Source organism: Dromaius novaehollandiae, chromosome 1 (genome assembly GCF_036370855.1).
Source record: "Dromaius novaehollandiae isolate bDroNov1 chromosome 1, bDroNov1.hap1, whole genome shotgun sequence".
NCBI classification, from domain to species: Eukaryota; Metazoa; Chordata; class Aves; order Casuariiformes; family Dromaiidae; genus Dromaius; species Dromaius novaehollandiae.
In genome coordinates this window covers 126,792,801-126,820,518 of record NC_088098.1, presented here as the reverse complement: position 1 = coordinate 126,820,518, position 27,718 = coordinate 126,792,801, and the positions used below count along the sequence as shown (strand labels likewise).

The 27,718-nt window shown below is 37.8% G+C and overlaps 1 protein-coding gene across 1 annotated transcript in view; it reads right to left on the bottom strand.

The window, feature by feature from the left end:
* CFAP47 (cilia and flagella associated protein 47) overlaps positions 1-27,718 on the bottom strand; it is a 386,437-nt gene that overhangs the window by 254,634 nt on the left and 104,085 nt on the right. The window contains exons 35-36 of the mRNA XM_064505814.1: positions 10,823-10,920; positions 10,409-10,525 (exon numbers count right to left, since the gene is read on the bottom strand). Coding sequence (XP_064361884.1) covers positions 10,409-10,525; positions 10,823-10,920 — 215 coding nt within the window. The remainder of the gene's footprint in view (positions 1-10,408; positions 10,526-10,822; positions 10,921-27,718) is intronic.

Here is a 27,718-nt window from a genome sequence, read left to right as displayed (position 1 = left end):
CTGAGAAAGACATTCTAGAAAAGCAAGGCTCAATCTCCTTGTTTGCAAGGAAAGCAGAAGAAGCCAAATCCCTGAACAGATGAGCTCCTAATGTCCACTTTAGGAAGAAGAATCTCTCTCTCTCCCCATACCCTAAAACATTATATAGTATGGTGGTGACATAAAAGACAGAGAACTTCAGTATTGGGAAAGAGTATGGGCTCCTAGACTAAAAATAGAGAAGGGATGTAGCCCTTTCCTAAATGAAGTATTATGTAAGGGAAGATGACTTAGTGGCTGAAAGCTTACCAGACTTGCTACTGAATAAATTTCTTGCTACTTAATTAAATTACATGTAGTCTTGTAGGAACGTATTCTGTGTACTTTGTAGAATACAGAGCATGAATTTTTGTTTTGTTTGGTACCAAGTGAGTACAACAGAAACAAAGGAGAAAACTGTCAAGATATATTAGAAAAGACAAAGCTTTACCACCTTTTAATCTATATATATATTAAATTCATATTATGACTAATGAGTCATAAGTAAGCTCCAAATTTTCTTAATTTTCCTTCTGTTTTTATCAAGTTCAAGACAGGTAAGAGATTCCATAGAAAAACCAGAACTGGTGCTTATCTAGTGACAAATCCATTGCTTCTATGGGGCACAAAAGCATGAAGAGTGACTGATTGCTTCATCCATCCTTTCTTGCCCTGTGCCTCCCCAAGCATCACATCCTGCTTCCAGTAGTTGTGGCACAGCTCCTTCCCTAGCATTCTGAGAGAGTGAATAGTCACTGGGCACTGATTTAAAGCTTCCCTATCACTCTCTGTAGTTTCCTAGGTAATGCTTATCCTTGTAATTTTTAAGATTCATTTCATATGCTCACCATGCACAGACGTAATCATGTGCCTCATCTTCTGATTTAGTTTATTTCCAACATCATTGTTTTTTTAAGGTTGGAACTTTAGGATGCACTTACTATGCAAAGTAAAAAAGTTTCTTTCCTGACAAAGCCTTTCAACCTGCAGTTTGAAAAATATTCTGACATTTTTCATTCACTTATCTCAGTAATAGCTACTGAATATAAACAAGTATTTGTTGGAGAAGTTATTCCAATATACTGTGTTTTCAGACCTCTACTATTTATATTTTCTTCATTTTCATTTAAGACAGGAAAGATGCAAGAGAAGTTTACCTGTTGAGGCCTAACCTTCCTTTCTTTTTCTACCTACTACTACTTATTTTCACTCAGATCAGAACTTATTTCCTTAGAGAATATTCTTCTGTTTTATTATGTGCTGAATTTGTAATGCTGTATTTGTGACATTAATCTACTACCCTAGGAATTAATTTAAATTTAAAAAGTACTCCACAACAATATTCAGCAGAAAAATTCAGACAGACAACATTCAGGCAAACAGACAGACAAAAATGAGGATTATATGCTTCAGTAAATTCTATAAACTACCAAATTTTACAAAAGCAATTAATAATTTTTAAGAGACTTCTGGCTTAAATTGTATCCCTAACAAAGTTCCTCAAAATACAAAAAGAAAAATCCCACATTTCTCAGAGTTGGGTGCTTGCTTGTTTGCTTTTTATTTGTGCTCAAATGCTGTGTAGTTAAAAGAAAATGCTGGAGCTGATGAACTAGATAAATTACTATATTTTCAATTCTAAATATTCCAAGTAAAAAATACATCAAAACTAGATATGAAATTCAAGGGCTAGTAGATTGATTTTGTTGCAGAAAGAGAGTTATTTCACTCTTATAACAGCATCAGCTCTGTTCTTTATTTCCCTAGGCAACTCTACACATTTCCAATCATCTGTATATTAATAAAGTCAGGTCTTTAGTACTGCTACTATCACTGCTTAGGGAGCAGCTTGTAACTGCTTTCAAAGCAACGCCTTATATATTTTATGAAAATATGTTTATAATTGAATACAAAAATCAGATGGCACTAACTGCCCCTGAGTCGCTCCATGATATTTGAAAATGCTGGCTGTTCTCATTTATTAGCACAGCGAAATGTGGTGGATTGATACTCATTACAGACTATATCATAAACAAATACTGATCTATCTGGCTGGAACAGAAAAAGAAAATACGGCTCAGATTGCTTTAAATCCAAAATAATTACAGTAACTATGAGCCAAAGTTTTGACAGACAGAAAAGAGTAGAGAAAATCTTTATGAAAAGATACCAGGAAGGAGCAGACTGCTGAACCAGTCCTTGTGGCAAATAACATTCTCCTCGTTTCTGAATATCTAATTATTAGTTGAACTATGTAATTAAGCAACTATACAACAGACTCAAAAATCATGCAGAAGGCTTCCTCCACTAATAAATCTACAAAATAATGATGAAAATGGACCTACTAAGCCAAATAACAGCTTCTAGCAGGATGCAAGTAACTGAGAAATAGAAAGGCTTAGAATTAGTGACCATGAGATGGATATTAGCTAGGTAATCAATTTAAACTAACAATGGCAAAGGACTACTGAAAACTATGGCAACAGTATTAGACCAACAGCAGATAACAAAAAGTATTACACTTAATTTCAGAAACGGAAAGCCGTATGCTCAATCTTTCCTAGGTACTTCCAGATTTGTAAGGCTTAAACATACAACTTGAAGGGAAATCACATAGGAAACAATGTGATTTGTGAACAAAAGCAGGTTCCTAGTTTTATGTAGGTTTTGCTTAAGTGAAGCAACCAAGTTTTCAATAAATTGGAAGTTAATGTGAGAAGGGGACAGTCAGCAAGTCTGGAAAAAAGACCAAGTAGTTATTGTGGTGTCTAAAAAAAGCTTAGGAGTCTACATTTAGATTTGTATGTAAGGTATACATATATGAAAATCCTTATTAAAAAGCCATGTGTATCCCATTCACACATACCAAGCCTCTCTTTAGACATATCATAAGTGAGGCCATCTGAGTAATTTTCAGTTGCTCCCACATGAATAAAAAGCACCATCTATTCTGAAACATGATCTAGAGCACTGAAGATTTACCTTTGATAGAGGAGAATCAGGTTAGGGAACACTTAAACAAACTAGACATACACAAGTACACTGGCCCTGTGAGGATGTACCCACAAGGGCTGACAGAGCTGGTCAATGTTATTGTGAAGCCACTCTTGATTATCGTTGAAAGGTCCTGGTGACTGGAGAGGTTCCTGAGATCTGGAATAAAACAAATGTCACCTCTATCTTCAAGAAGGACAAGAAGAAGCATCTGGAAAACTACAGGCTGGTCAGCCTCACCTTGATCCCTGGGAAGGCAGTGCAACAACTAATCCTAGATAGTATTTCCAGATACATGAAGGACAGGAAGGTAACCAGGAACAGTCAGCATTTGTGAAGTGGAAACCATGCTTGACCAACCTGATGAGAAAGCAGGCTTGGTGGATGAGGGGAGAGCAGTGGATGTTGTTTACCTTGACTCGAGTAAGGCTTTTGACACTGTACATAACATTACACTGTACATAACATCCTCACAGACAAGCAGATGAAATATGGGCCAGAAAAGTGGTCAGCAAGGTGGATGGAAAAACGGCTGAACTGCTGGGCTCAGAGGGTTGTGATCAGTGACCATGTCCAGCTGGAGGTGGCCACAGGAGTCAATACTGGGGCCAATTGGGACTGTTGAACCTCTTCATTAATGACCTGGACAATGAACCAAACACACCCTCAGCAGGTTTGTAGATGAAACAGAATTGGGAGGAGTGGCTGATACACCAGAGGGCTGCACTGCCATTCAGAGTTACCTCAACAGGCCGGAGTAGTGGGCCAACAGAAATCTCACACAGTTCAACAAAGGAAAGTGCAGTGTCCTGCATCTGGGGAGGAAAAACCCCATGCACTAGTACAGGCTGAGGGCTGACCAGCTGGAAAGCAGCTTTGCAGAGAAGGGCCTGGTCATCCCTGGTGGACAACAAGTTGACCGTGAGCCAGCAATGTGCCCTTGTGGCAAAGAAAACCAACGGTATCCTGGGCTGCATTAGGAAATGCAACACCAGCAGGTTGAAGGAGGTGATCTTTCCCCTCTTTTCAGCCCTGTGGAGCCCACATCTGGAGTGCTGTGTCCAGTTATGGGCTGCCCAGTACAAGAAAGACACAGATTTACTGGAGTGAGTCCTGCAAAGCAAAGAACCATGAAGATGATTAAGGGACTGGAGCATCTCCGATACAAGGAGAGGCTGACAGAATGGGGACTCTTCAGCCTGGAGAAGAGAAGACTCAGAGGAGATCTGATCAATGTGTATAAGTATCTGAAGGGAGGGTGCAAAAAAGATGGGGTCAGACTTTTTCAGTGGTGCCTAGTGACAGACAAGAAGCTATGGGCACAAACTGAAACACAGGCAATCCCATCCAAACATAGGAAAACAATTCTTCACTGTGAGGGTGATTGAACACTGGAACAGGTTGCCCAAAGACATTGTTGAGTCTCCATCTTTAGAGATATTAAAAACTCGATTGGACATGGTCCTGGGCAACCTGCTCCAGCTGACCCTGCTTGAACAGGGGGGTTGGACCAGATGATCTCCAGAGGTCCCTTCCAACTCCAGCTGTTGTGTAATTCTATGACCTTTCCTTTCCACAACATGCATATAGGGTGCCAAAGGGTATATCTAGGTGAACTTAAAAATAGAGATGATTTGACAGATGACTTGTCTGTTGTGATTGTATGTGTTTGCCTAGATTTCATCATGCCAGTGAATATTATCAGTAAAACTGAATTCCAGGTAAATGTTCCTTTAAAGTAAAGTGAACTTTTAAATTTTTTCTCTTCTGTTTTCTCAATATAAGACATCACATCAATGTTAGATCAAACCAAAAATTATTTGCATTTACATTACAGATTGGTAGATAAGACGGAAAAGGAGTTCTGTCTGTATATTTGCAGTATCATACAGTTTTTAGTCAAATAACTAAGAAATATGAAAGAAGTTATTTTTCCTGAAGTTAGTTTTGTCAAGTTGTCATATTCATCAAGCTAATAGCTCCCTACTAAAGTATGGGAAATGAAGACAAAAGTGCTAATAATCCTTAGAGGTAACTAAAATAAAAGTATGAATGACACATTAAATGAGAGCCAAGAAAAACTGGTATCTTATAACTAATTGAAAGTTACCTTTCAATGTACATACAATAGTCAAAAGGCTGTCTCAGGGAAAAGTTCTTAGCTATACTGGAAATTCAAAAAAATCTGCATTATCACATTCCATTTCTTCTCTCCATTCACTGCTGACAGCATCTTCTTCATTTCAGACTCATGTCATGGGGTCACCATCTGCCCCCCTTTCTTCCTCATATGGCCATACTATTGCCCAGTTTGACTGCTTCCTACTCCAAAGCTACAGTGCATTCCTTTCTTCATTTCAACAGAATAGCCAAATTCATTTTCAGCTTCTTAACACTGTCTGACTTTACTCACATGTTCTATAGCTTGTTTGAAAATTTCCTCCCTTTTACTTGGTCCCAAATATAAATGTCAGTATTTTCCTTAATCTTCAATCAGTAAATAGCAAATTGAGTTCCTCTGGTGGCTATCCTTAATCACTGCATCTTCTCTCCTAAAATAATCAGAACCATCCTCATCTCACACATGCCCCCAAATCACTGTTTTCCACCATCCTATCTTGCAATATTTTATTTCAGCTTTTCAATTTTTCAATTGCATGTTCTTCAAATCAGAGCATTTTGGTACTTAAAAATATCAAACAAAAAAGAATAAAAATGTATTGAAAGACATCATTAATACTCCAGGCTTGTATTGTCGGTCATGATTAGAAAGTGGAAACATATTTCTTCCCCAAAGTACTCCATCTTAAGTGAATGTCTTAATCCTCACCAAAAAGAGGATTTAAAAGCCTTGAACTCCCTGACAGAGGAATCATTTAAGCTTGCAGCTGAAGTCTTCCAGTTAAACTACTTTGTCATTACAACATCTTAGATTTAAAGTGATTGAAAATATCATCTATTCTAGACCTAATACATGTTTCAGCTTGCACTGTCACCAAAATCTTTGCATTAATTAATGCAAAGCTGTCCTGAAAGTTCAGAAGCTGTAATTGCCTGATAGTAAAGAACTCTGCTGATACTGTTGGCACATTTTAACCTGTTAAGTTTATGAAACAAGACTATCTGAGAAAAATCCCAAATTAAGACAGTTCATCAAGAGAATTCATGTATTTTGCTGTTCTTCTTGCCAAAGTACAAGAAGCTAAAAAAAAAAAAAAAAAAAGTGTTCTTAGGAAAGCATATATGAATCCTAATAAATCTATGTAAAAAGTACTCCTTACATTCTGTACTTTTAAATATATTTTTGATTGTAGCTACATTTTGATTGAAGAATATAATCATAATATTTTGATGGTAGAACATGCCTTAGTCACAATTAAAATGCAGACTTTGAAGATCTGAGATCTGTTCCTTCTTCTGGCATTGACTTATTATACAGCTTTGTTTAAATTCTTAATCTATACAAATACAGACTGACCCATCTATAAAATAAACACCAATACCTCAAAAAATACTGGGAACTGGCAATATTATTGCACTGTGGTCTTAAAAGAAATGCACACTCTCTAAGTGCATTAAGGAGTCCTGGAGTTCTGCTTCCACCTTGAATGTGGTTAGTTCCGTTTCTGTATCAGGCATCCAGCCTTTGCTTTCCTGTGCTACATTGCCTGTTTTTATTATTAAAAGCTCAGGCAAAGTATGCTTCTATTTTATGGACTGTATCTATAAAATCTCCTTATGCTCTCTGTCAATCACAAGTATATGAAGTAGCAGACTTCCTTGGCTTGGCCTGTAATAACAGGGCCATTAATAATAGCACCTCCGTGTCAGGATGCAGGAGCAGAATAGCAGCTGGTACAGCTGGAAACAGCAGTTTGACTGGTCTAGCCACTGATGGCCAGGGTTGATTTTTCCCTGTAATCCCAACACAATCAAATGGAAAGAAAAAAGATTTGTTGGAAACTTAACAGCTTCCTTTCACATCTCTTTGTTCACACCATACCTCTGCCTCTGATTCTTTCGGAAAGTTTTCTCACATGCAGACAAATATCCTGTCTATTCTACTGTATCTGCCTTCTAGCTAGCCCAGTTTGCTCCACATCTACCCAGGCCCAACAAGAGTCCCTGAGATTCGCTTTGCTCACAGTGAAAGCTGCACCACTCTAGAAATTCTTAAGAGGAAGATAAGACCTAAAACAGTATGGGGAAAGCAAGATAAGGCATTACATGAGTGGAGAGACCAAACTAGAATACTTTCTTCTACTGCCCTCTTTCTTTGGGTTTGCACATGCCAATTTCCAAGATACTTTCTGGGTATACTCTTCAAGTAAGCCCATTTTTCTCGGTCAGTGTAATTATGAGGCCTATATTTGGAAAACTTATTTTCACTAACCTTAAAGACACAATTCCATATATATATGCAAATTATACAAAACATAATGTAAAATTATATAATTTGCATTATGTGCCAAAATTTAGAATCTGACAAACACTTAAATTGCATAAGGAGAAAATATTAAAAGAAACATCAAGGAAAATTATCAACTATTCATTCATGCTAAACTTGTAAATATATCCTGTGGGTTGGCCATAAAAAGGACAGATATGGAATATCACTTGATCTTATTTAAAAGACAGCTCAATGAATAAAGTGATGGACATAACGGTTCATATGTTCTTTCTTGTCTGGCAACCCTCTCAACCTGCTAAAAATCCTGTCTGCCTGGAGTAATACTAGCAAAATATATCAGAAAGACAATATTTTGTTTGCTCCCAGTGTATGTCTCAGAATTTAATTTTCTAGGATGCTGTCTTGAGGCCATTATTAGTTTGAATTGGTCACAGCAACAGAATGCTTTAAATTCTGTTCAGCTGTCAGGGTGGCAATAGCAATTCTGGAATAAGATTTAAGTATAGGTGGTATGCTATATGAATGACTAATAATTACAATTTGACAAATGCCAAGAGAATCTTGCTTTTGAATTATAGAAAGAGCTGTAATGTTACAGGCAAAAACACAATTTACTGCCTGAAACAAGTGATGTGAAGTTAGTCAGAAACAAGTATTTTATAGATCACTCTGTTAACTTTAGCTGATAAGAATTCAGAAATATGTGTTCTCCCATTCCCTGTAACAGGCATGATATCAGCCCACCAGATCATAGGCCTAAGGTCTCTTTAAAAATGAAAAAGATCAAATGTTAGTGACAGCTAAATATTTCCTTTACGAGTTAAATTATTTCTTTTATGAGATGTACCCAATCCTAAAACCACACCAAGTAGGCTAAATGTGAAAAGAATATAGGTGTTCTTAAATTATTTTGAAAGCACTGTTGCCACTTTCAAACGATCTGATACCTTTTAAAAGTTCTTCCCAGAAGATATAGGAGACAACAACTGAAATAATCAGATTGTTCTGTCTTTAACAACAAAATAATCATTCATATAAATATTGTGCTTCTTTGCCTGTGCCACTAAATACAAGAAAGAATCCCGTGTAATAAAACAGGCATCAAAAGAAACAATTATTCAGATGTGTCATGGCACGTTCCCCTCCCCACTAGTAGCTTTTAAAAAAGTATTACATTTATTTGGAAGTAATTTGGAGAATGGAAAGTGGGTTTCCAGGTACAAGCCTGGTAGTTTCTGCATATAGGAAGGTTTCCCCCTACCCAAAAGTGAAGGTGAGCATCTCAAATTCCCTTCTGAGAGAAGCAACAGCTACACCTAATTATTAAGCTTCTAACTTAACACCTGCCCGAGGATACATGCCTGCAGACCCTTCTATTTTCCCATGTGGAGATGACAGCAGTACTGCTACCTATATACAAGACAGCTTAATCACACCTAAAATAGAAAGAGAGACAGAGATACAGAGATAGGCACATTTATTGCAATTCACATGAAAAAAAGTTTACTTTAGATTTCTTATGGTATTTAGTGCTCAAGAAAATGGATAATTGCTACCACAAAAGGCAGCTGGGAATTTTCTCACACTATACCTTTTTAATGAGAAACACCAGTTCAACAACTATAAAACGTATGCAGAATTGTTTCTACTAGTTTTGATAAGGACAGGATTTTTAGCCACTCAAGGGAGCAAAAGAGAAAAGGAAACTAAGAATGAACCAGCTATTCCAAATAGCCAATAGTCCAGGATCTAACACAACCAACTAGCTCTCAGAAGGCAAGAGCACAAGTCCCTGTAACCATGTAGCCCTGTAACACAGTATTGTCATTGCTAGTAAGAAGCCATAAGCTTTGTACTGAATCTACAAGGCCCCAGGACTGAAGCTTGTCAGGCCGGCTCTGTCTGAAATTTTCTTGACCTGTATGTAGAGCTTTGTTTTACTTGATTTAACTGTGACAGCAATTTCTCTAATTGTCCAGATATCTATGGCAAATCTACTTTACTTTTGTCTTTGTGTGGTCCAATCATACTACTACACAGATAGCAGTAAACAGCAATTATTCTACGTAAAATGAGATATTTATGACTTTCAAACAAAGATTCAGTGTAGGAAAATACAGGCCTGGTACAATAGCAAGTCTTGAGAAGTGGAGACACAGGATGCAGCACAGAGGAGTACTGGTATGGGATGATAAGAGCTGGGGCATGGGCTTGGCACCAGAGACCTTACAGCTATGAACAACTCACCCGTTAAAGAAATGCAGACCTGGAGATGGATGAAACTGATCTTAGGGGTAACAAAGAGAACAAAGAAATAGTATGTAATGTACTGTAAAAACAGTAAATTTAGATGTAACCTGGAGTTGCAGACCAAGGAAGAAAGGGAAAGGTGTAAAGGCCTTTTAGCAAACATCCCAGCTGGATCCAGAGTGAGGAAGAAGAAACCAACAACATCAACATCATATTCCTCCCAACAAAGGACTCCAGAGGCTGGTGACTTACAGCATTACCCTCTCCAGCAGTCCAAAGCTACTGACTTCTGTGTGCATCAAATCACAGACAGAATCCTAATGAGCCTACATGATTTAGATCCACCTAAGTCCCACCAGGCATTTTTATAATTTTTTTAACACTCTTTTTTATGCTTAAGTGCACAATACTTGCTCCTAAATATAATTTTTCTAAATTGCCTTAGAATGTTAGTAACAAATTCCACTCATTTTGTGGTTTATGATGCTAGAATCTGAACAGAATTAATCTTATGTTCAACTACTTGCTGAATTCTACAAATCAAGGAATTAGGAAAATTACTTGAAATTAAGTAGCTTTATATGATGCAGCATTTTGGTTGTCATTATATATAAGTACATCATGAAAAAAAATCTGTCACTATAATCTCATCTTAATTACATGTAAAATATTATTATCATAAAAGTAAAAAAGATATTCAAAGTATATAAGTACTGATGGTATAAATTAATTTACCTTTACGTCTATAGCCAGACTGACAGCATGCATAGCATCCACAAGTATCAAACAATTGTGCAGACACTGTTCAGCAGTTGTTGGAGCAGTATACATTCTTACAAAGTGAGTAGCAATCTAGGGAAGACACAGAAATCAAACTCTATATTACCCTGAGTAAAATTACTATGTTTGTATTTGCCCTCTTTCAGCAATCCGTAAGATAAATTTGAAATCAAAATTCACTATTAAGAATATACTCAAAGAAAAGAAAAATCAACCACTGAAATAATCACTCCAGACTTGTTAAATGTTTCTTTTCTTTTTAAAATCCATATAAGCCAACAGTTCCAAAGAAAAATAAGGTCTGAATAAAACCACTTATATTAATATTGCCCTATGTATAAAACATAGAATTTTTAGAAAAGCCCTTACCAAATATGGACAATAAGCTGCCAGCTGTGCTGCCAATACTAGACCATCTAGAAGATCTCGGTCAAAATTTATTATCCATCTCATTGGTGGTATTTCACCTGTTGTGGAAAAAACAGATCAGAATGAATTTAATTCTTCGTCTCCTGAGATGTCTTATTTTATTTTGGATGGGTAAGATGCCCTTCTGAAACAACTGAGTAGAAGAAAAAACAGGAAAAGTAAATATCCATCCATAGCTAGAATTTCACAGACATAGTTCTCCTTCAGAGCCATTGCTGAAAACACAAAAAAAAACCCCTTACCTAGAATACTGTAGCTACTACTTCTGCACTCTGATACTCATCAGAGTATTCATCACAACAGGAAGGAAAGTAAGTAAGCTAAACTTAACCTCACCAATACCAGCCAAATTAGATTCATAAACATGTAAATTATTTCTATTCAAATACGTGTAAGGTTTGTACAGCTACTGAAACTCACAAAAATATGCATGGATCCTCTGAAGTTACAACATTTAAGCATATAAGAAGGAAAAGGTTATTCATTTTGTTTAAGGTCATATTAAATTATTTGGCACTCGTGCTCAGTTTGTACAGCACAGATCAGTGCTTCTACCACTGGGGTTTAAAGGTCTAATCCTCATGAAGCTAGACTATTTCTATTATTTTTATTTAAAATGAAACTGATTATAAAATGGTAATATAATTTATTAATATTTATTTGAGGCATTCCATATCTTAAATATTTCCCATAGCATTTAGACAACAGACTTCTGTTTTTGAGCACCATAATAAACCATAGGAAGAATAAAGGCATTTGAAAACTCTCGACCTGAGATACTCTCTAAAAAATGTTACTGACTGATACCAATAATTAAATGCTTTTAATCACTGTCTATACTCAATTACTGGTACTTTGTTCTCCAGATAATACGCAGTCTGTGAAGCACCAGTACATAGAAGCTTATCCTTTTTTCAGTAGAGCAACTGGACACAGTTATTAAAATACTGAGTCATACCTTCTCTGTTGGGTAATTTGCAGTTTCATCTAATTTCGATTATAAAAATACCTATTGTTTTGTTTGCTTTGCTTTCTTTACTATCTCAAGTCCAAGCTCCCTAACTTTGGGAGCACTTTGGAGTTCAGTCATTGGTGAGATATTCAGATAGACTGGGCTCATGTTTTCTCACACAGGATAAATCATATAGTTTTTATTTCACTACACTTCCAGGTAGTGTAGTGTTTACGAAGTTTGAAGAGTCCTCGGCTGAAAAATACACATTGACATGCTACAGAATCAGAGACAATCCAAAATCTCACACAATATAAACATCTTAATGCTATAGTACGAAGAAATTTTTTAAAAAAAGTGTGCTTTCATTTCAAAAATGCTAACATTAAAAGATAAAAAGTGTGAAACACCAAACTGTTATGATAGTAATATAATGAGGTAGAAGACATTCCACTGTCTTCATTAGCAAAAGAAGAATTTGGAGATACCAGTACCACAGAAATAATTTAATATATCACAAGCATAAAATCTTCTGTCAGGTTATGCACTTCAGACCTTTACTGAAAGTCAGACCTTACTAAGAGCCCTATTCTACAAAGAGAACAAACCCATGAAAGCAGGGTCACAAATAGCATGTGTTCTAAAGAACCGTACTTTTACAGAGAGACGGACCATACCCTAACTGAAAGTTACAGAGAAGAGAAAAAAAGTTAGATACTCTATACATTGAGAATACAATGATTAAGTTAATGATCAAGAATGCTGAATCTTCTGCTCTCGTGTATAACGATGCTATGCTATAGATACTAGCTCAATTCAGCGTCACTAACGGTTTTAAGGTTCGAAGAGTATCTTGGGGTACATCTGACACCTTATGAACAACAACTACCATCAGCACAGAAAGCAAGCAGGCTGCTATTTTGAACATCACAAAATTTCTTAAGGTAAACATATTTACTCCTAAGTGCATCCAATTGTAATAACAGAACTTAGATGTCAGCCAGACTGATGTAATCATTCAAGCTACTGTCCAAAAGCCAGGCCACAAATCCAAAAGCATTCAAACTGGAAAAGAAATCCTGAGCTTCGAATGAGACACTGGTAGCCACTCCATGTGTGTGAAGATATTGTGAATCTTCAGAATGGTTGCCTTTTACTAGCACTTATTTTATATGAATATATTCATATAAAGTTGCCTTCATCCACTGGCCTACTTTGTTTGATATTAAGTCTAGTTGTAAGACTGCCAGTAGTGACAGGGAAGAATTAGCTAGATGATGTTATTAATGTCAGATCATAAATTAGCAGTATTGGCTCAATAACTTCAATTGGGGCAGATTCTTAATGTGCCCTAAGAGGTATGATTAAATCAAATAAGCAAATAGTTATTCTCAGCTACAGATAAAGTTTGGTTATGCAACTCCCCATTTCTACCAAACAGACAAGTTGTAAGCTTATACAGTTGTTTTGTAGGTACTGTAAATATTATGCTTCAGACTAAATTTAAGAAAGAAGCTAGCCAAGAACCAAATATAAGAAATTAACTAACCAAGGGTCAAATCATTAAATGGTAAATATACTCAGATGAAATTACATTAATGCATTCATTACATTAATATTAAAGTAAATATATTGAATTAAAATCTCAAATAAAAATGGATTCCAAGAAAGACTAATTTTTAAGCATTTGCTTGCCTAAAGAAAGTTAGCTAACACACAGTAAAATTTTTATCAGACTGTGACTTTATATGTCATAGAAGACTGAAGCTCATAAAGAATTTTCAAAGATTGTTCAAAAATACCCGAAAGAGAGACTCTGCTGTACATTAAAATCACTATTTAGAAAGGATCTCTCCAAAATCGGTAATTATTTTGACCAAAAATTGCAATTTCTTCCTAAAAAATCTCCTTTCAGAAAGGATTAAGAACAGAAGTATTTTTCACCATGAAGACAAAAGAACTTTACAAGGAAGTGTCATAGTTTCAAGATTATCTTTTGCTGACTTTAGAAGTAAAAAGAATTTTATGGAGGAATCAAGTCTTCCATTAGCAATCCAAAACTGCTTTTGAAGCACAGGTCAAAAAGGATTATTTAGAAGACAATTCCATACAAGCATTCTTATAATATGACATTTATCCTCAGGATAAGAAAGCGGTCATTCAGAAAAAAGAAAAAGCATTCTGTAGGCAAAGATACCGCTTCATGGCATGAGCACTGAATAAAGAGCCTCAGAACATAGCTCAGTGTGCTATCAAAAAAATACCATACATATAAGATCAAACTTAGGACCTGCTGCTTTGGCAAACTTCTCAGTAGCAGTCACAGTTCAAAGACTTCTTTTTTTAATTTCCACTTATGTGGGAATAGAGATGTTGCTTGGTCTAACTTACCAAGCATTACAGCTGTAACATCACTCCCACAAAATACTTTCAAGCAGGGTGCTTGGAGATTATTTCTTTAGCTGCTACAATAAACACTCTGTTGCAGTGGAAAAGAATATACCAAAAAAGCTAATGGGAAAGTAACTAGAATATTAATAATTAATCACACTTTTTAAAATTAATTCAATATATGACAAAGTACTGTACTATATTCTAAGTAAAGAATGTTTTTCATGTGAATGCCTCCGCTTCTGAAAAACTTATTGTCTTTCACTTCATGTGAACTATAAAGTGAAATATTTTCCCAGTTTTCTCTAATTAAATACAATTATAAGGGGGTTTTTTGTTTTCCAGTTAATCCTTCTAATATCAATTTACTTATCCCAAATACTTGCGAGTAAATTATCCAGAAAATGTAATGCAGTTATTTTTCCTAATTATATCAGATGTGTTGTAAAATCTGCCAGCTAACCACTCTAACATAATTAATTTTCTAAACATAAACACTCAATTTTAGTACAAATAAACAATGAAAATCAGAAGCCATGCTCAGGATACCTCCTTTTCCCTTAAGCATATAAAGGTATTAAATTTCAATTATATTTGTACTTTTTTGGAAAAAAAAACACTTTAATGCACATTTAAGACAAAGATGCTCAGCCAATGCAGTGATAAAGATCCAGGCTGATAGATGTTGTAGGCAAAATATGAAATTAATTAAGAGGCAGCAGATAATTGTGGGGAGAAGGGGGATGTTCCAGGACTTTTGAACTCTTAAGCAGAAGCCTGCTACTTGCTAGCTGCAGCTGGTAGGGAGTGGCTGCAAATTCTGATAAACTGAGACTGAACAAAAGTGGCACATCTTGAATCTCCCCATTAATGAAGAGACAGGAGACAGAAGCTACAACCAGGAAGCTGATCACTCACTGTGCTGCTGCACATTGACTATTGGAAAAATAGGTGACTTAGGAGGGTTTCTGAAAAGAACTGGTCTGAAAGAGAAGAAAGGGGCCTGGAAAGAAGAAGGTGCAGATCCTGACTGAAGGAAAGATCCTGGCAATGAGAGCGCCACGTGGAGACAAACACCAAGGGGTGTCCAGACAGTTTTGCTGGTAACGCCTGAGATTGGTAATATAACCAGTTATATGATTAATTTGAAATCTCAAGAATTTCTGTCGGATATGAAAACTGTTTTCCAGATCTAGATAATCAAGGTAGTATTTCTAATTATTCTACATGAAAATAACAAATAGGCAACCTATTCGTTAGCACAGGCACCGTAAATGCTTCTAGATCAAATTATGTCCAATTCTTTGACAAGTAGAAGATACTATGGGTAAAGGAGAAATACTAGACATTTTAACTTTAGTTTGATTTTGGTCACAGTCTCTCTCATAAGGAAGGAAGGAAAATGCAGTTTAGGAAAAAAGTACTATAAGGTGGGGAACGCAACTCACTGAAAAACTTTAAGTCTAATCAGTGGTCCACAAATCAAACTATAAAGTCTATGCCCAGGAATGTGTCCCAGATCATATCCTATTCAGTATTTTCATTTGTGACTTGGAAAACAGCACAAAAAACTACCTTATTCCAATTTGGAGATAATATCAAGCAGAATAAAGAACTGACTCTGGGAAAAAGAATGCGTTGCAAGTACTCCTGAGGAAAGGACTATAATTTTTTAAGCTCTTGATCAGTTGGAGTAATGGTCTGAAATAAATGGGATGAAATCCAATAATGATGTATACAATGTACTACAATTAATTAAGAATCATTAATTACACAAGTATTTGTTGGAGAATTGGCTAGACAGAAGTTCTAGAAATTACAGCAGATCTCACACTGTTGCAGAAAAAGCAAATATTGTGCTGGGACAGATAAACAGAAGAGTCATATTTTAGAAAGATAGACAGATTCTTTCACTTCTATTCAGCTCTAGTAGAGTCTCAGCTGGTATTACAACCAGGAGTTGGCACCAAACTTCAAGAAAGACATGGGCCAACTAAGAGAGTTTACCAGGGAACAAAGGAGCTGATTACACAAAGACCAAAAATATGGGATTGCTTAATCTAAGGGGAAGGAGGTGGGAGGAATGGAAATGCAACATAATAAAAATTTGCAAATATATAAAAAGTTGCCAGAAAATAGAAGGCGATCCATTGCACATCACGTTTGTGTAGGGAAGGGATGAATTTAAACTGTAGCAGAGGAGAAATAGATTTAGGTTAGACATTAGGAAAATCTTTCAGATGGCAATGAGAGGGAAATACTGACATATATTGCAAGACTTTGCAAATAAGTCTAGTATATCCACACAAAAAATCTGGAAAGTGATGCCCTTTAATCATCAAAGATATGAAATGGCACTTTATAAGAAATTAATAATTAGACTCTGGAATTACCATGGAAGAGAGACAATTGAGGGATGATATGACAGAAGACAAAACAGGAAAGACATGGTGGAAGGGAAACAGACATTAGTGTTAAATAGGTCTGTGGATGACACAAATTTGCCAGGAAAAGAATTACCAAATTAAACTATCAAGCAGAAAGCTCAAAACAAATATTTATACACACGATATAGATTTTAAATCAATTAATTGCCTCAGAATGGTCTGATGCCAAAAGGGTTCAAAAATGCAATTATACAAACTCATAAAATAAAAATCCAATAGAACCAAAAGCCACAGAAATACCACCTCCAGCACAAGAAATCTTGAATCTGAAATTAGGAAAGTCTCAGAGTATATCTCAAGAAAGTATTGGCATGTTTGCACTGTTCCTAAGCATCTACTATTGGAGACAGAATATGAGCTAGATAGACCTCTGATCTAACACAGTGTGACATTTTCAATATAAATTACTGCAGTAATAACAGTTTATAATATCATATAATGAATTCCTATTCTGGAATCTGCAAATTTCTGGAGGTAGGACTAATCAATAGCTATAATAACGCATGTAGCCCTGTTTTAATAGCTTTTAGCTGGTACTTAATAATACAAACATTTATACAAGAAATATGTAGTAATAATCTTTTCCGTAAGTGCTGGCATTAGAACTAGGTCAAGATTTAACATGATGCTACTGTAGTATGGAAAAGAGAGCATAAAAAAGATGTGTGAAAATATGGCTTTGAAGGGTTTCTTTGAAAAAAATTGTTTTTCTAAGATGTATTTAGGACTAACATAGTGATAGTGGATCTTCCTTCAGCACGCACAGGATGTGCAGTTATCTTAACATGGAAAACAAATATTTCGTAAAAAGAACTACAGACTGGTGGGCAAATTACAGCATCAGCTTCAAGCCAGATGCTACAACATTTGCTCATGCAAACTAACGCTTATTCTTCTAAGAACTCCTGTAATATCAAGGACAGATCAATTTAATACCATTGTTAATTCGTCATTCTTCTAAGGAAAATGTTAAAGCACTACCATACCGGACAACAACAGAAGAACAGATACACGGGGATATGTCTCATTTATTCCCATCTGTTACAGAGGCTTTTACCCTGAAGCATGAGGATTTACCTTTCTTTTTCCTAATTGTCTTTCATTATCTATGCAGCTATGTTTTATTTTCATTAATTCTTACCCCAAATAATATCTTAAAATGACAAATTCCTTAGGATTTTATGCTTTGCATAAAAGCAGTTTCTTTTTATCAGTCTCCATTTTGTTGCTTTTCAATTTCAACAGAAAGTGTCTATTTGTAAAGAGAAATAGTTTTTAAATCACTGAATGGTATTAAAAGACTCTAGATCATAATGTCACCTTCTACACTATTTCTTTGCCATGGCATACTGTTTCACTAATAGACCAGTTTGATTTAAAAATGCAATAAATCACAACAATTCATTACAGCATACAAGCCAAGTGTGCTGGCTTCAAAAAGAATACTACACCCCTAAAATCATCTTATTTAGTCAAGGAAAGTCAATAGTTCTCTCAGTAAAATTCTCAGTAAACTTCAATATTTATAATGAATTTACAGTAGCTTTATCAATTTTCATAGCTTGCAATATGTTCCCCCTGCACAAAATATCTGAAGCTGGATCATTAAATCTACAGTTATACCATACCCAATCTATACATTCTGTATGTATCGTGGAAGCTGCATTACTACACAAATAATTAGAAAGTTTATTGACTCATATAATCTCTTCAGTGGGCATTGCATCTTATATTTATGTATAATTGAGGTCCCAGTGGAAAAGGCAAAGTTGTATTTTGCAGTTCTACAGGATCTCGTCTCAAGTTTTAAAAATTTTGTGGTCAACAAGATACATTACAAGCCTATACTCCAAAAACATATGCCTAAGCTGTTTTTCAAATGTATTTATTTTTTAGTAGGAGTAAGAGCAGAATATGCAGAGATGGTAAACTCCTTGCTAATGTCCTCTCTAGGCTATTGAGATATTAATTCTTGCAAGAGAACATTTCTGATGAATGAAGTAGTTATCTTCAGCTATGGAAGAAAGCAATGAAGATACCTGTTTAGAACGCCTTCTGCACTGAGGTAGCTTAGACTGAAACATGACAGTGGGCCAAGCCTAAGATTTAAAATAGCTTAGTTTTCAAAGAAAAGACCTCTATACATCTTCTTCTATGTAGTAGGAATTTAACAATCTGCAGACCAGCCTGAGCTGAAAGCAACTATATGGTTGAGACATATTCCTAAACAGGGCTAACTCTTTAATCAAAGCAGTGATGTTTGGATGATAATATGAAGATGCACAAATCTTTATCAAAAAGTGGTAAGTGTTGTCTGATCTGGACTGTATCAAGAAGAAAAGAACTAATCCTTCTCTTGAAATAGTGATGTTAAGCCAATAATAACAACCAAAATTCACAGGAAATTCAGGATATTTGCTACTTTCAGTTCTGTTGCATGAACACTTCCTATACTTTGACTGACATTTTCCCTTATGACACTTTTAGCTGCTTCTTGAGAAATCTGCTTAAACTTTTAATTTAAGGTTAACATAACTAAAAAAATCAAAGTATCTAAATGCAAATTTGATGATTAACGCTAACATCCGAAAATTTAAAGGACTGATAGTCTATCAGAACATTAGATCTTAGTCTGCTGAGAAATATAAATGTAAGTTGTTCTCCAGCGAACAGTCACAAAATAAAAGGGTCAAATTTCAGAGAAAGTTTCCTTACATTTATTAAAGCAATCTTAAAATACATTTTGTGCTAAACAAAACTGTTGCAATATCACTAAGAAGTCTGTAACCAACCTGAGGAGTAAGAGAGTATTACTTATAAATGAGCAGAAATTATTAAGCTGCTCAAGGGATATTCACAAAGACAAAATTTAGGCAGAGAAGGCCAGGCTTCCTAGACTTTCTCTACAGTTAACAGAGAAATAATCTCATCCAGAGACTGATTCAGAACAATCATACTTCAGAAAAATTATGTATTTTGAGTCTCTCATTACTGGACTCAATGTCAGAATTAACATTATTTTTTATCAGAACTTAAATACTAGATTAATATCAAAAGAACATTTGTACCACTTATGCATTAGTGTTCTTACTTTTGAAGCTATCTCTTCCATCTCTTTAATCTGACTGCTGAGAAAAAGAACATTATAGTCACAATTATTTTAATTGTGCGACTTCTTCACTTTGGTGATAAATGTATTCTTCAACCCATAGAAATTATCAAGTAAATTAATAAAAAGACAACACTTCAGAATACCAACACTGGACTACCACTCGCACACTTGACATCAGACAAGCTTGGAAATAAAGTTTCATCAAGATATTTCAAGAAAGTATATTTGTCAATGCTGAAGTCTGTTTTATGATGATAAGATTTAAAAATTAAGAACGTGTATGTCTATAAATACACTCTTTATGAGAGTTTATGAAGTCTATGACAGTTTATAATGACTGAAGCTAAGTATCATCTCTTAATAGTTAAAGAAACTAAAACCTATTAAACAATATCTATTCAGAACTGGCTTTTAAAGAAAGAAAATCATTAAGACTGGAGAAAATAAGTCTTACCTCTAAAGCCCTGCATGAGGGAGAAAGAGTGGTATATAATAATCATGGTTTGAAACCTTCTGAGGTGATATCTTTACTGATGTGGCCTATGTGAAATGAGATTTTAAATTGCATTTAAGTTTCTATAATACAGAATAATTTGATTTTCTAATATTTTTGCTTGAACCCAAAGACTTTCTTTTTCATAATGAGAAAATTTCACTCAAAAAATTGTAATTCTCTATTTGAAAGCTCTTCATGCAAAGTATTCACAATTTGTTTCTCGAGAACCTGATCACTGGAAAATTAAAGAAAAGATCTGACAAATTGCTTTCTGAACATCCTAGATGCAGCTATGTTTTTGCATTGAATAAATTCATTCAGCGGATTGCTTTCAATTTTCTTGTAGAGTACAGTTTAAGAAATACAACTGAGAAAGAAAAGTAGAACTCAGCCAGGGTACCAAGTTCTTTAGAGATTTGAAGACACTTATGTTTTTACATTTAAATTTTGCTTCAGGTATTGCTGCAGCTCCTTCCAGACACACATTGCTCTTAAAAACTTGTTTGCAATTGAATTTCTTGAACAGTATTACTTAAGTTTCTCTGCAGAAGAAAAGCACTGTACTGCAGTATATAGTGTAAATTAGATGGGAACACATTAACTGTCCCAACATTTTCCAAGAAAAAATGTTTATTTTCAACTGTTGCAAAAATTTATAAATGTTACATTTTAATTATTTAAATTAAATGATAGCATGCAGAAACAAACTCTGAGCTTCCATACATACTTATAATTAGATAAAGATCATGCAACACACAGTGTTTATATGCTAGTTCTCATGATACACTGCATCTGTTATTCCAGTGACTCAAGTGGAAGAAACTACATGCCGGATACAACAGCTTCAACCTGCTGATACTTAACATCTGTATAAAAAATATATCACAAGCTAAAATTTCATCTTTCACTTTGCTTTTATAAGAACCTAAAAAGTTACATATCAAAAACTGCCATAAAGAAAAATTGAATTTAATATTGTAACTTTAACTAGAAATGCCAAATGACTAAGATTTAAAGTTTGGCTTTCATTTCATCTATTTATGGTTATGTTTTATGATTCAGCTTTTGAATGTAATTTAGTGAACTATCTTTTCCACAAACATATTTGCTTCATTCTGTTGACAGAGTATTATATGTTTTAAAAAATGGATCCTACTGGCTGTGTCTACACTTCAGGGAAGGCGTAGCTCTGCAGTTTGGTCTCCAGGCATGCATCCTCACATAGAGTCACAGAGAAACACTGAAGTTAGAAAAGACCCCCAGAGATCACCTAGTCCAACACCACTGCTCAAAGCTGAGTCAGCTACAGCCGGTTGCTGAGGATCTTGCCATGTTGGTTCTGAGTATCTCCAGGATGGAGACTCCACAATCTCTCCAGGCAGCCTGTGCCAGTGTTCAACCACCCTCACCATTAAAAAAAAAAAAAATTTCTTTCTCCTTATATTTACTCAGAACTTCTGTATTTCAAACTGTGCCCATTGCTTCTTGTCTTTGGCACCATCAAGAAGGGTCTGGCTCCATTTTCTTTAGTCCCCTCATCAGGTATTTATACACAGTATCAGTGTCATTTCCCCCCAAGCCTTCTCTTCACCTGGCTTGATCACTTCCAACTCTCAGCTTTTCCCCATATGTCAGAGTCTCCAGTCTTTGAATTAGTGGCCCTTCGCTGGACTTTCCAGAACATGCATGTTTTTCTTGTACTAGGGAGCCAAGATCTGGGCACAGTGGTTCAGATGTGGTCTTACTACAGCTGAGTAGAGAGGAAGGATCACCTCCCTCAACCTGCTGGAAAGGCTCTTCCTCATGCACCCCAGGATGCTGTTGGCTGCCTTTGCTGCAAAGGCACCCTGCTAGCTCATGTCCACCTTGTTATCCAGCAGGACACCCCGGGCCTTTCCTGCAAAGCTGCTTTCCAGCCCGTCAGCCCCCAGCCTGTACTGGTGCGTGGAGTTATTCCTTCCCAGGTGCAGGACTTGGCACTTCCCTTTGCTGAGCTTGATGAGACTCCTGTTGGACCATTTCTCCAGGCTGTTGAAGTCCCTCTGAATGGCAGCGCACTCATCTGGTGTACCAGACATTCCTCCCAATTTTGTGTTGTCTGCAAACTTGCTGAGGGTGCACTATCTCATCACACAGGTCATGAATGAAGAGGTTAAAGAGTGTTGGCCCTGGTATTGATTGATGCCTGGGGGACACTGCCTGACTGGCCCCCGGGGGGCTTTGTGCCACTGATGACAACCCTCTGAAGCCTGGCAGGTCAGCCTCTTTTCAGTCCCCCTTGGTGACCATTTATCATTTACCCATATTTCATCATTTGGTCTATGAGGATGTTCCAGGAGACAGTGTCAAAAGCCTTGAAAATGTCAAGATAAACCACATCTGCTGCTCTCCCCTCATCCACTGAGCCCATCATCTTGTCGTGGAAGGCCATCAGGTTAATCAGGCCTGATTTCCCCTTTGCGAATCCATGCTGACTGCTCCCAGTCACCTTCTTGTCCTCAGTATGATTGGAAGTGGTTTCCAGGATTAGTTGCTCTACCACCTTCCCAGGGATCGAGGTGAGCAGCCTCTCAGCAACCTCTCCCAGTTGCCATGACCTTTCACAGATAATCAAGAGTAGCCTCACAGTCGCATGGGCCAGCTCCTTCAGGAGTCATGGGTGCATCCCATCAGCTTCCTTCTGTATGTCCAATTTCTTTAAATGCTCCCTAGCCTGATCCTCTTCCAGCAAGGGTAAATTTTCCTTGCCTCCAGGCTTTCCCATGGGCCTCAGGGGGCTGGGATAGTAGGTTGTACCAGTAAAGGCTGAGGTGAAGTAGGCAATGGGAAGCTCTGCCTTTTCTGTGTCCTTTGTCACCAGGTTCCCTTGTGTTGGGGACCAAAATAGGATGATGCTGTGTAAGACAGCAGAGAATCTCTAAGGCAGAAAGTGATGATGTGGTAACTATGATCTGTGGCCAGAGTGTGTGCACGTGAGTTTCCAGTGATCATGATGTGCCTTCCTGCTTACGTACCAGCAGTCACAGTGTGCCTTCCTGCCTACGTGCCAGCAGCCTCGGTGGGCCTGTCCTGCCCACCTGCCAGGGATCAGGATGTGCCTTCCTGCCTATCACATGATGCCACGACGCACAAGGAGATATGGGGAAGGAAGGGAGGCTGGGCTTGGTTGCTATATAATCGGCCATTGTGTTTTTCAATGAAGGATTTCTTGCACCACCCTATCTGAGGTCCATGTCATTATATGCCACACCCTTGCCCTATTCAGCAGCAGGCCCATGTTTTCTGTAGCCTTCTGTTTGCTGCTGATATATCTCTAGAAGCCTTTCTTGTTGCCCTTCACATCCCCCACCAGATTCCACTCCAGATGGGCTCTGGCTTTCTGAGCCCTCTCCATGAACACTCAGGCAGCGTCTCTATACTCCTCCTGGGTCACCTGACCCTGCTTCTTCTGCCTCTGGTACGCTTGCTTTTGATGTCTGAGCTTTGTCAGGAGCTCCTTGTTCATCCACGCAGGCCCCCTTCCCCCTCTCCTTGAGTTCCTGCTTGTCGGCATGGCCCATTCTTGAGCTTGGAGGAGGTGACCCTTGAAAGTCAACCAGCTCTCCTGGACCCCTCTTCTCTGCGTGACTGTATCCCATGGGGTTCTTCCAAGCACAGCCCTGAACAGGCCCCAGTCTCGGCCTGTGTTCTTGCTTTTTGCCTTGCTCACTCCTCTCAGGATCCTGAACTCCACCATCTCGTGGTCACTGCAGCCAAGGTAACCCTCGACCTTCACATCACTGCACAGTTCTTCCTTTTTCATACAGAACTTCCTTGTTCATATGTATCATGTCCAGGGGAGCGTCTGCCCTCATTGGCTTCCGATTCTGTGAGCTATGCCACCATGTCTCTGCAATCCCAGTGAGATCGTAGTGCTGCAGCTGCATGCAAACCTCTAATTCCTCCTGTGTGCTCCCTGTGATGCATGCGTTAGTGTACAGGCACTTGAGAGAGGCACCCGGTCATGCTGATTGCCCAGGAAAGGTAGGAGAGCTCTCCCCACCATGCTGTCCTGTAGGCACTCCCTCACTTATATGGATACGCTTGAGGTGGGCCCCTCTCAGGCCTGTTTTGTTGATTATGAGGTCTCTCTTGTGCACAGCACCCTGCAGCCTCTGCTTGCCATCCCATTCCACCACTTCCTCACCTGACTGACATCTTCTCCCTCCCGTGTCATCCCTAGTTTAAAGCTCTCCTCCCCACTTTGGCCAGCCTGTGATGCTTTTGCCCCATTATTAAGACAGATCCCGTCTCTTCCTAGCAGTCCTTGATCCTCAGAGAAGGCCCAATGGTCATAGAAGCCAAATTCCTCTTGTTGACACCAGCTGTGCAACCAGCTGTTGGCCCGCAGGATCTGCCCAGCTCTCCTCAAGCCTTTCCCCTCACCGGCAGGATTGAAGAGAAAACCACCTGGGCCCCTCCGTCCTTGGCCATCACCCCCAGAGCCATGTAGTCACACTTGACAATTGGTGCTCATGTGGAAGAGCAGCAGGCTGAGGGCTAGACAAGCCACCACCGTGTCTGCAACCTCCTCAATCCAAGCCTCTGAGAAACAGCCATCCTTCCGTGGCAGCAGGTTGGGTTAGCAGACAGGGCACCTCCATCCCCTGCGGCAAGGGGTTATCAGCTACTATCACTCATAGCTTCTTCCTTGTGTTGTTGCATGGCCTCAGCCCAGGTGCTTCACTGGACAAGCTTTTTGTCTTATGAACCCTCTGATGCCTCTAAGTTTGTTAGTTAGGATATATTATGTTCCTTATGTTCCTACTGCTATTAGGTGGTTTTATTCATTTTTCTTCCTATAATAGCACAGAATACAAAGGATCATGTGCTTGTTCGGATTGTAAGCATCAGGAAACAGGGAGGACCTTCTCTTACAGCTGTAGCCTGATGTCTGAGGGACTGATTTGTATCTAGATGTCCTGTAGCTATGGCTGTTCTTTGTATTATAGATTGGGTGGTGGTGTCTTTGTCTGTCAATCATTGAATTTGGTAACTAGTTAAGTTGCGCTGCAGTTGTTCTCTGGTATGCTTTCTGGGTTTCTTTACCATGAAAATCAGGGCATGGATTTGGCATGTTCTGAAATCTCAAATCTTCACTGATGATGGAGATGGCTGACATGCTCACCTCCACCTGAGAAACCAGAAACGTGACCGAGTCCAACAATACAGACATACAATTTACATGAACATGTAAATTAGCCTTAACCCATCTTCTCTCCCCTCCTCCTGTCTGCTTGCCTGTTAAACAGTGAAGGAGTTGCATGTTCCCTGAGTATTTTCACGTTTTTTTAATATGTTAGTGGATGTGGTTTAGTTTTTGTGCAGAGCAGAAAAGTATGTGCTTTAGTGTAAGAGAATATATCATCTGTCTTTGAAAATTCCTTTGTTGTGTTTCAGTAATGTAATTCAGGATCGTCTGTGCAGGGAAATGGCTTTTTATCTGTTTCCTGAGATCTTGATGTGTGATAAGATCTAGGTTGCTGCAGCTGCTATCCGTATGTGAAGTAGATCATATCCGTTTAAAGTAAGTGCTTGTTCAAAAGAGAAGCACAGAACTTAAGGAGAGAGCAGTTCTTTCAGTTATGTTTGAAGTCATGCCTCATTCATCACAACTTTTAAGGTTGTGCTGAGATTTACTTAATGATTTTCTGTTAATAGTACCCCAGTCAGGGTTATAATTCCATGAAGTTGCTTTCACTACAGAAACTTGGGTCTAGTGTCTGTCCTCTTGATTCAGAAGATTAGCCAATACCTCAAGATAGTGAAATCTAATTGCAGGAATGTAGAGTATTCATCTAAAAATAATCTAACTTTTTATATTTGATCACCTTATAAGTTTCCTGCATATTTTGCAAATTATCTGCAAACTTTTATGATTTAAGAAATTTAAGGGGAATTTCCAAAGATTGAGTACAATATGGAAAAAGACATTAAAAATGTGCTCTGGTAATGTGTTTGTATTTTTATTTATGAATGGGAAAACTCAGATCAGAATAATTTTAGTGTTTACAATGAATTTGTGCTAACTTACAGATCACCAAGGTTAGTATGCCTAGATTCGCTTAATGAAACAAGAGAGACATATCTTTTCTTTAGAAGCATCACTGACTTCTGTTGCTGTTTTATAAAAACATGACGATGAATCCATTAACAACTCAGTAGTCTGAGTCTTCTTTGCTTTGTTTGCATTGTCTGCTTTTTTTTCATGCTTCAGTACAGAGCACAGTAGCTATGCTAGTATTAGCAGCAGTATGTTCATAATTTTGTTGTCTGAATTTAAGCTAATGTATGGCTGTGGAGTATTGAGAATTGTCATTTATCACAGTAAGGTCATGAGTTAGAAGCTGGCAAACTTTTCTATGCTGTGATTCTCAATCCTGAATGTCTTTAAATGATTTGATAAAAGTAGAAAATTATGTTCTGACACATCGTTTGGGTATGTACGAATATATGTTTGCTGATGTAGATATACTTCTGACAACCATCTGACCCTCTGGCACTGTATTTTTGAGATTTTTGCTGAATAAAGTAGGTAGCATAAAGTTAGCTATAACAAATACTACATGATTTAGAGATGCCACAGTAAGATGAAACTGGTCAAGGCGCTCACCACCCCAAAGTCTGCATAGCACTGACATGGCCAAAGATGCAGCAAACCTTCCACAACAGCAGGTTGGGTTGGCAGATGGGGGGCCTCCATCTCCTGCAGCAAGGTGCCACCAGTTACTATCACTCATAGCTTCTCGTTGGTGTCGCTATGTGGCTTCAGCTCAGCCAGCTCAAATGTTTTACTGGACAGAGCTCCCAGTCCCTCATCTGCTACGAGGGCACTGAACTTCGTTTGTAGTTTCAGATCTGCAGGTGGAATAGTAGCCTTCTTCTGGTACCAGAAATCCCAGACTTCGCCATGATGGTGGTCTCCATTTCCCAACCAGATAAGCTCTGACTCTGCCTGTCCCTCTTCTGGTACAGTTTTGGGTTCAGGCTCTTTAAGCTGCAGGGTCATGAAGAAGATCCAGTCAATCTCTTTCTTGTTATCTCCGATGCAGGACAGCCTGCTTACCTCCCCCTGCAGCTCCTTTACTTGGTGACACAGGTCCTCCACTAGTGCTGGCAAGACCACCATCTTCCCTGCCCTCGCCTCAGTGAGAGGCACAAGGCACTCCCTGAAGCCTGAGATCCGTACAGCTGTATCCTCTCTCAGGAGCTCAGTCTGGATGAAGGCCTCTGATGTTATAGGGATAGTTGCTCCAGTGGCTATTGGACACTGTGCCATGTGGCATGTCACCACCATTTCTGAGCATGTGTACACTGTCTTTAGCAAAGTTCTTGGCCCCTTTCTGTGCACGCTTCTGCACAATCTACTGCATCTGTCTGTATTCGCTGTATTCCAGGC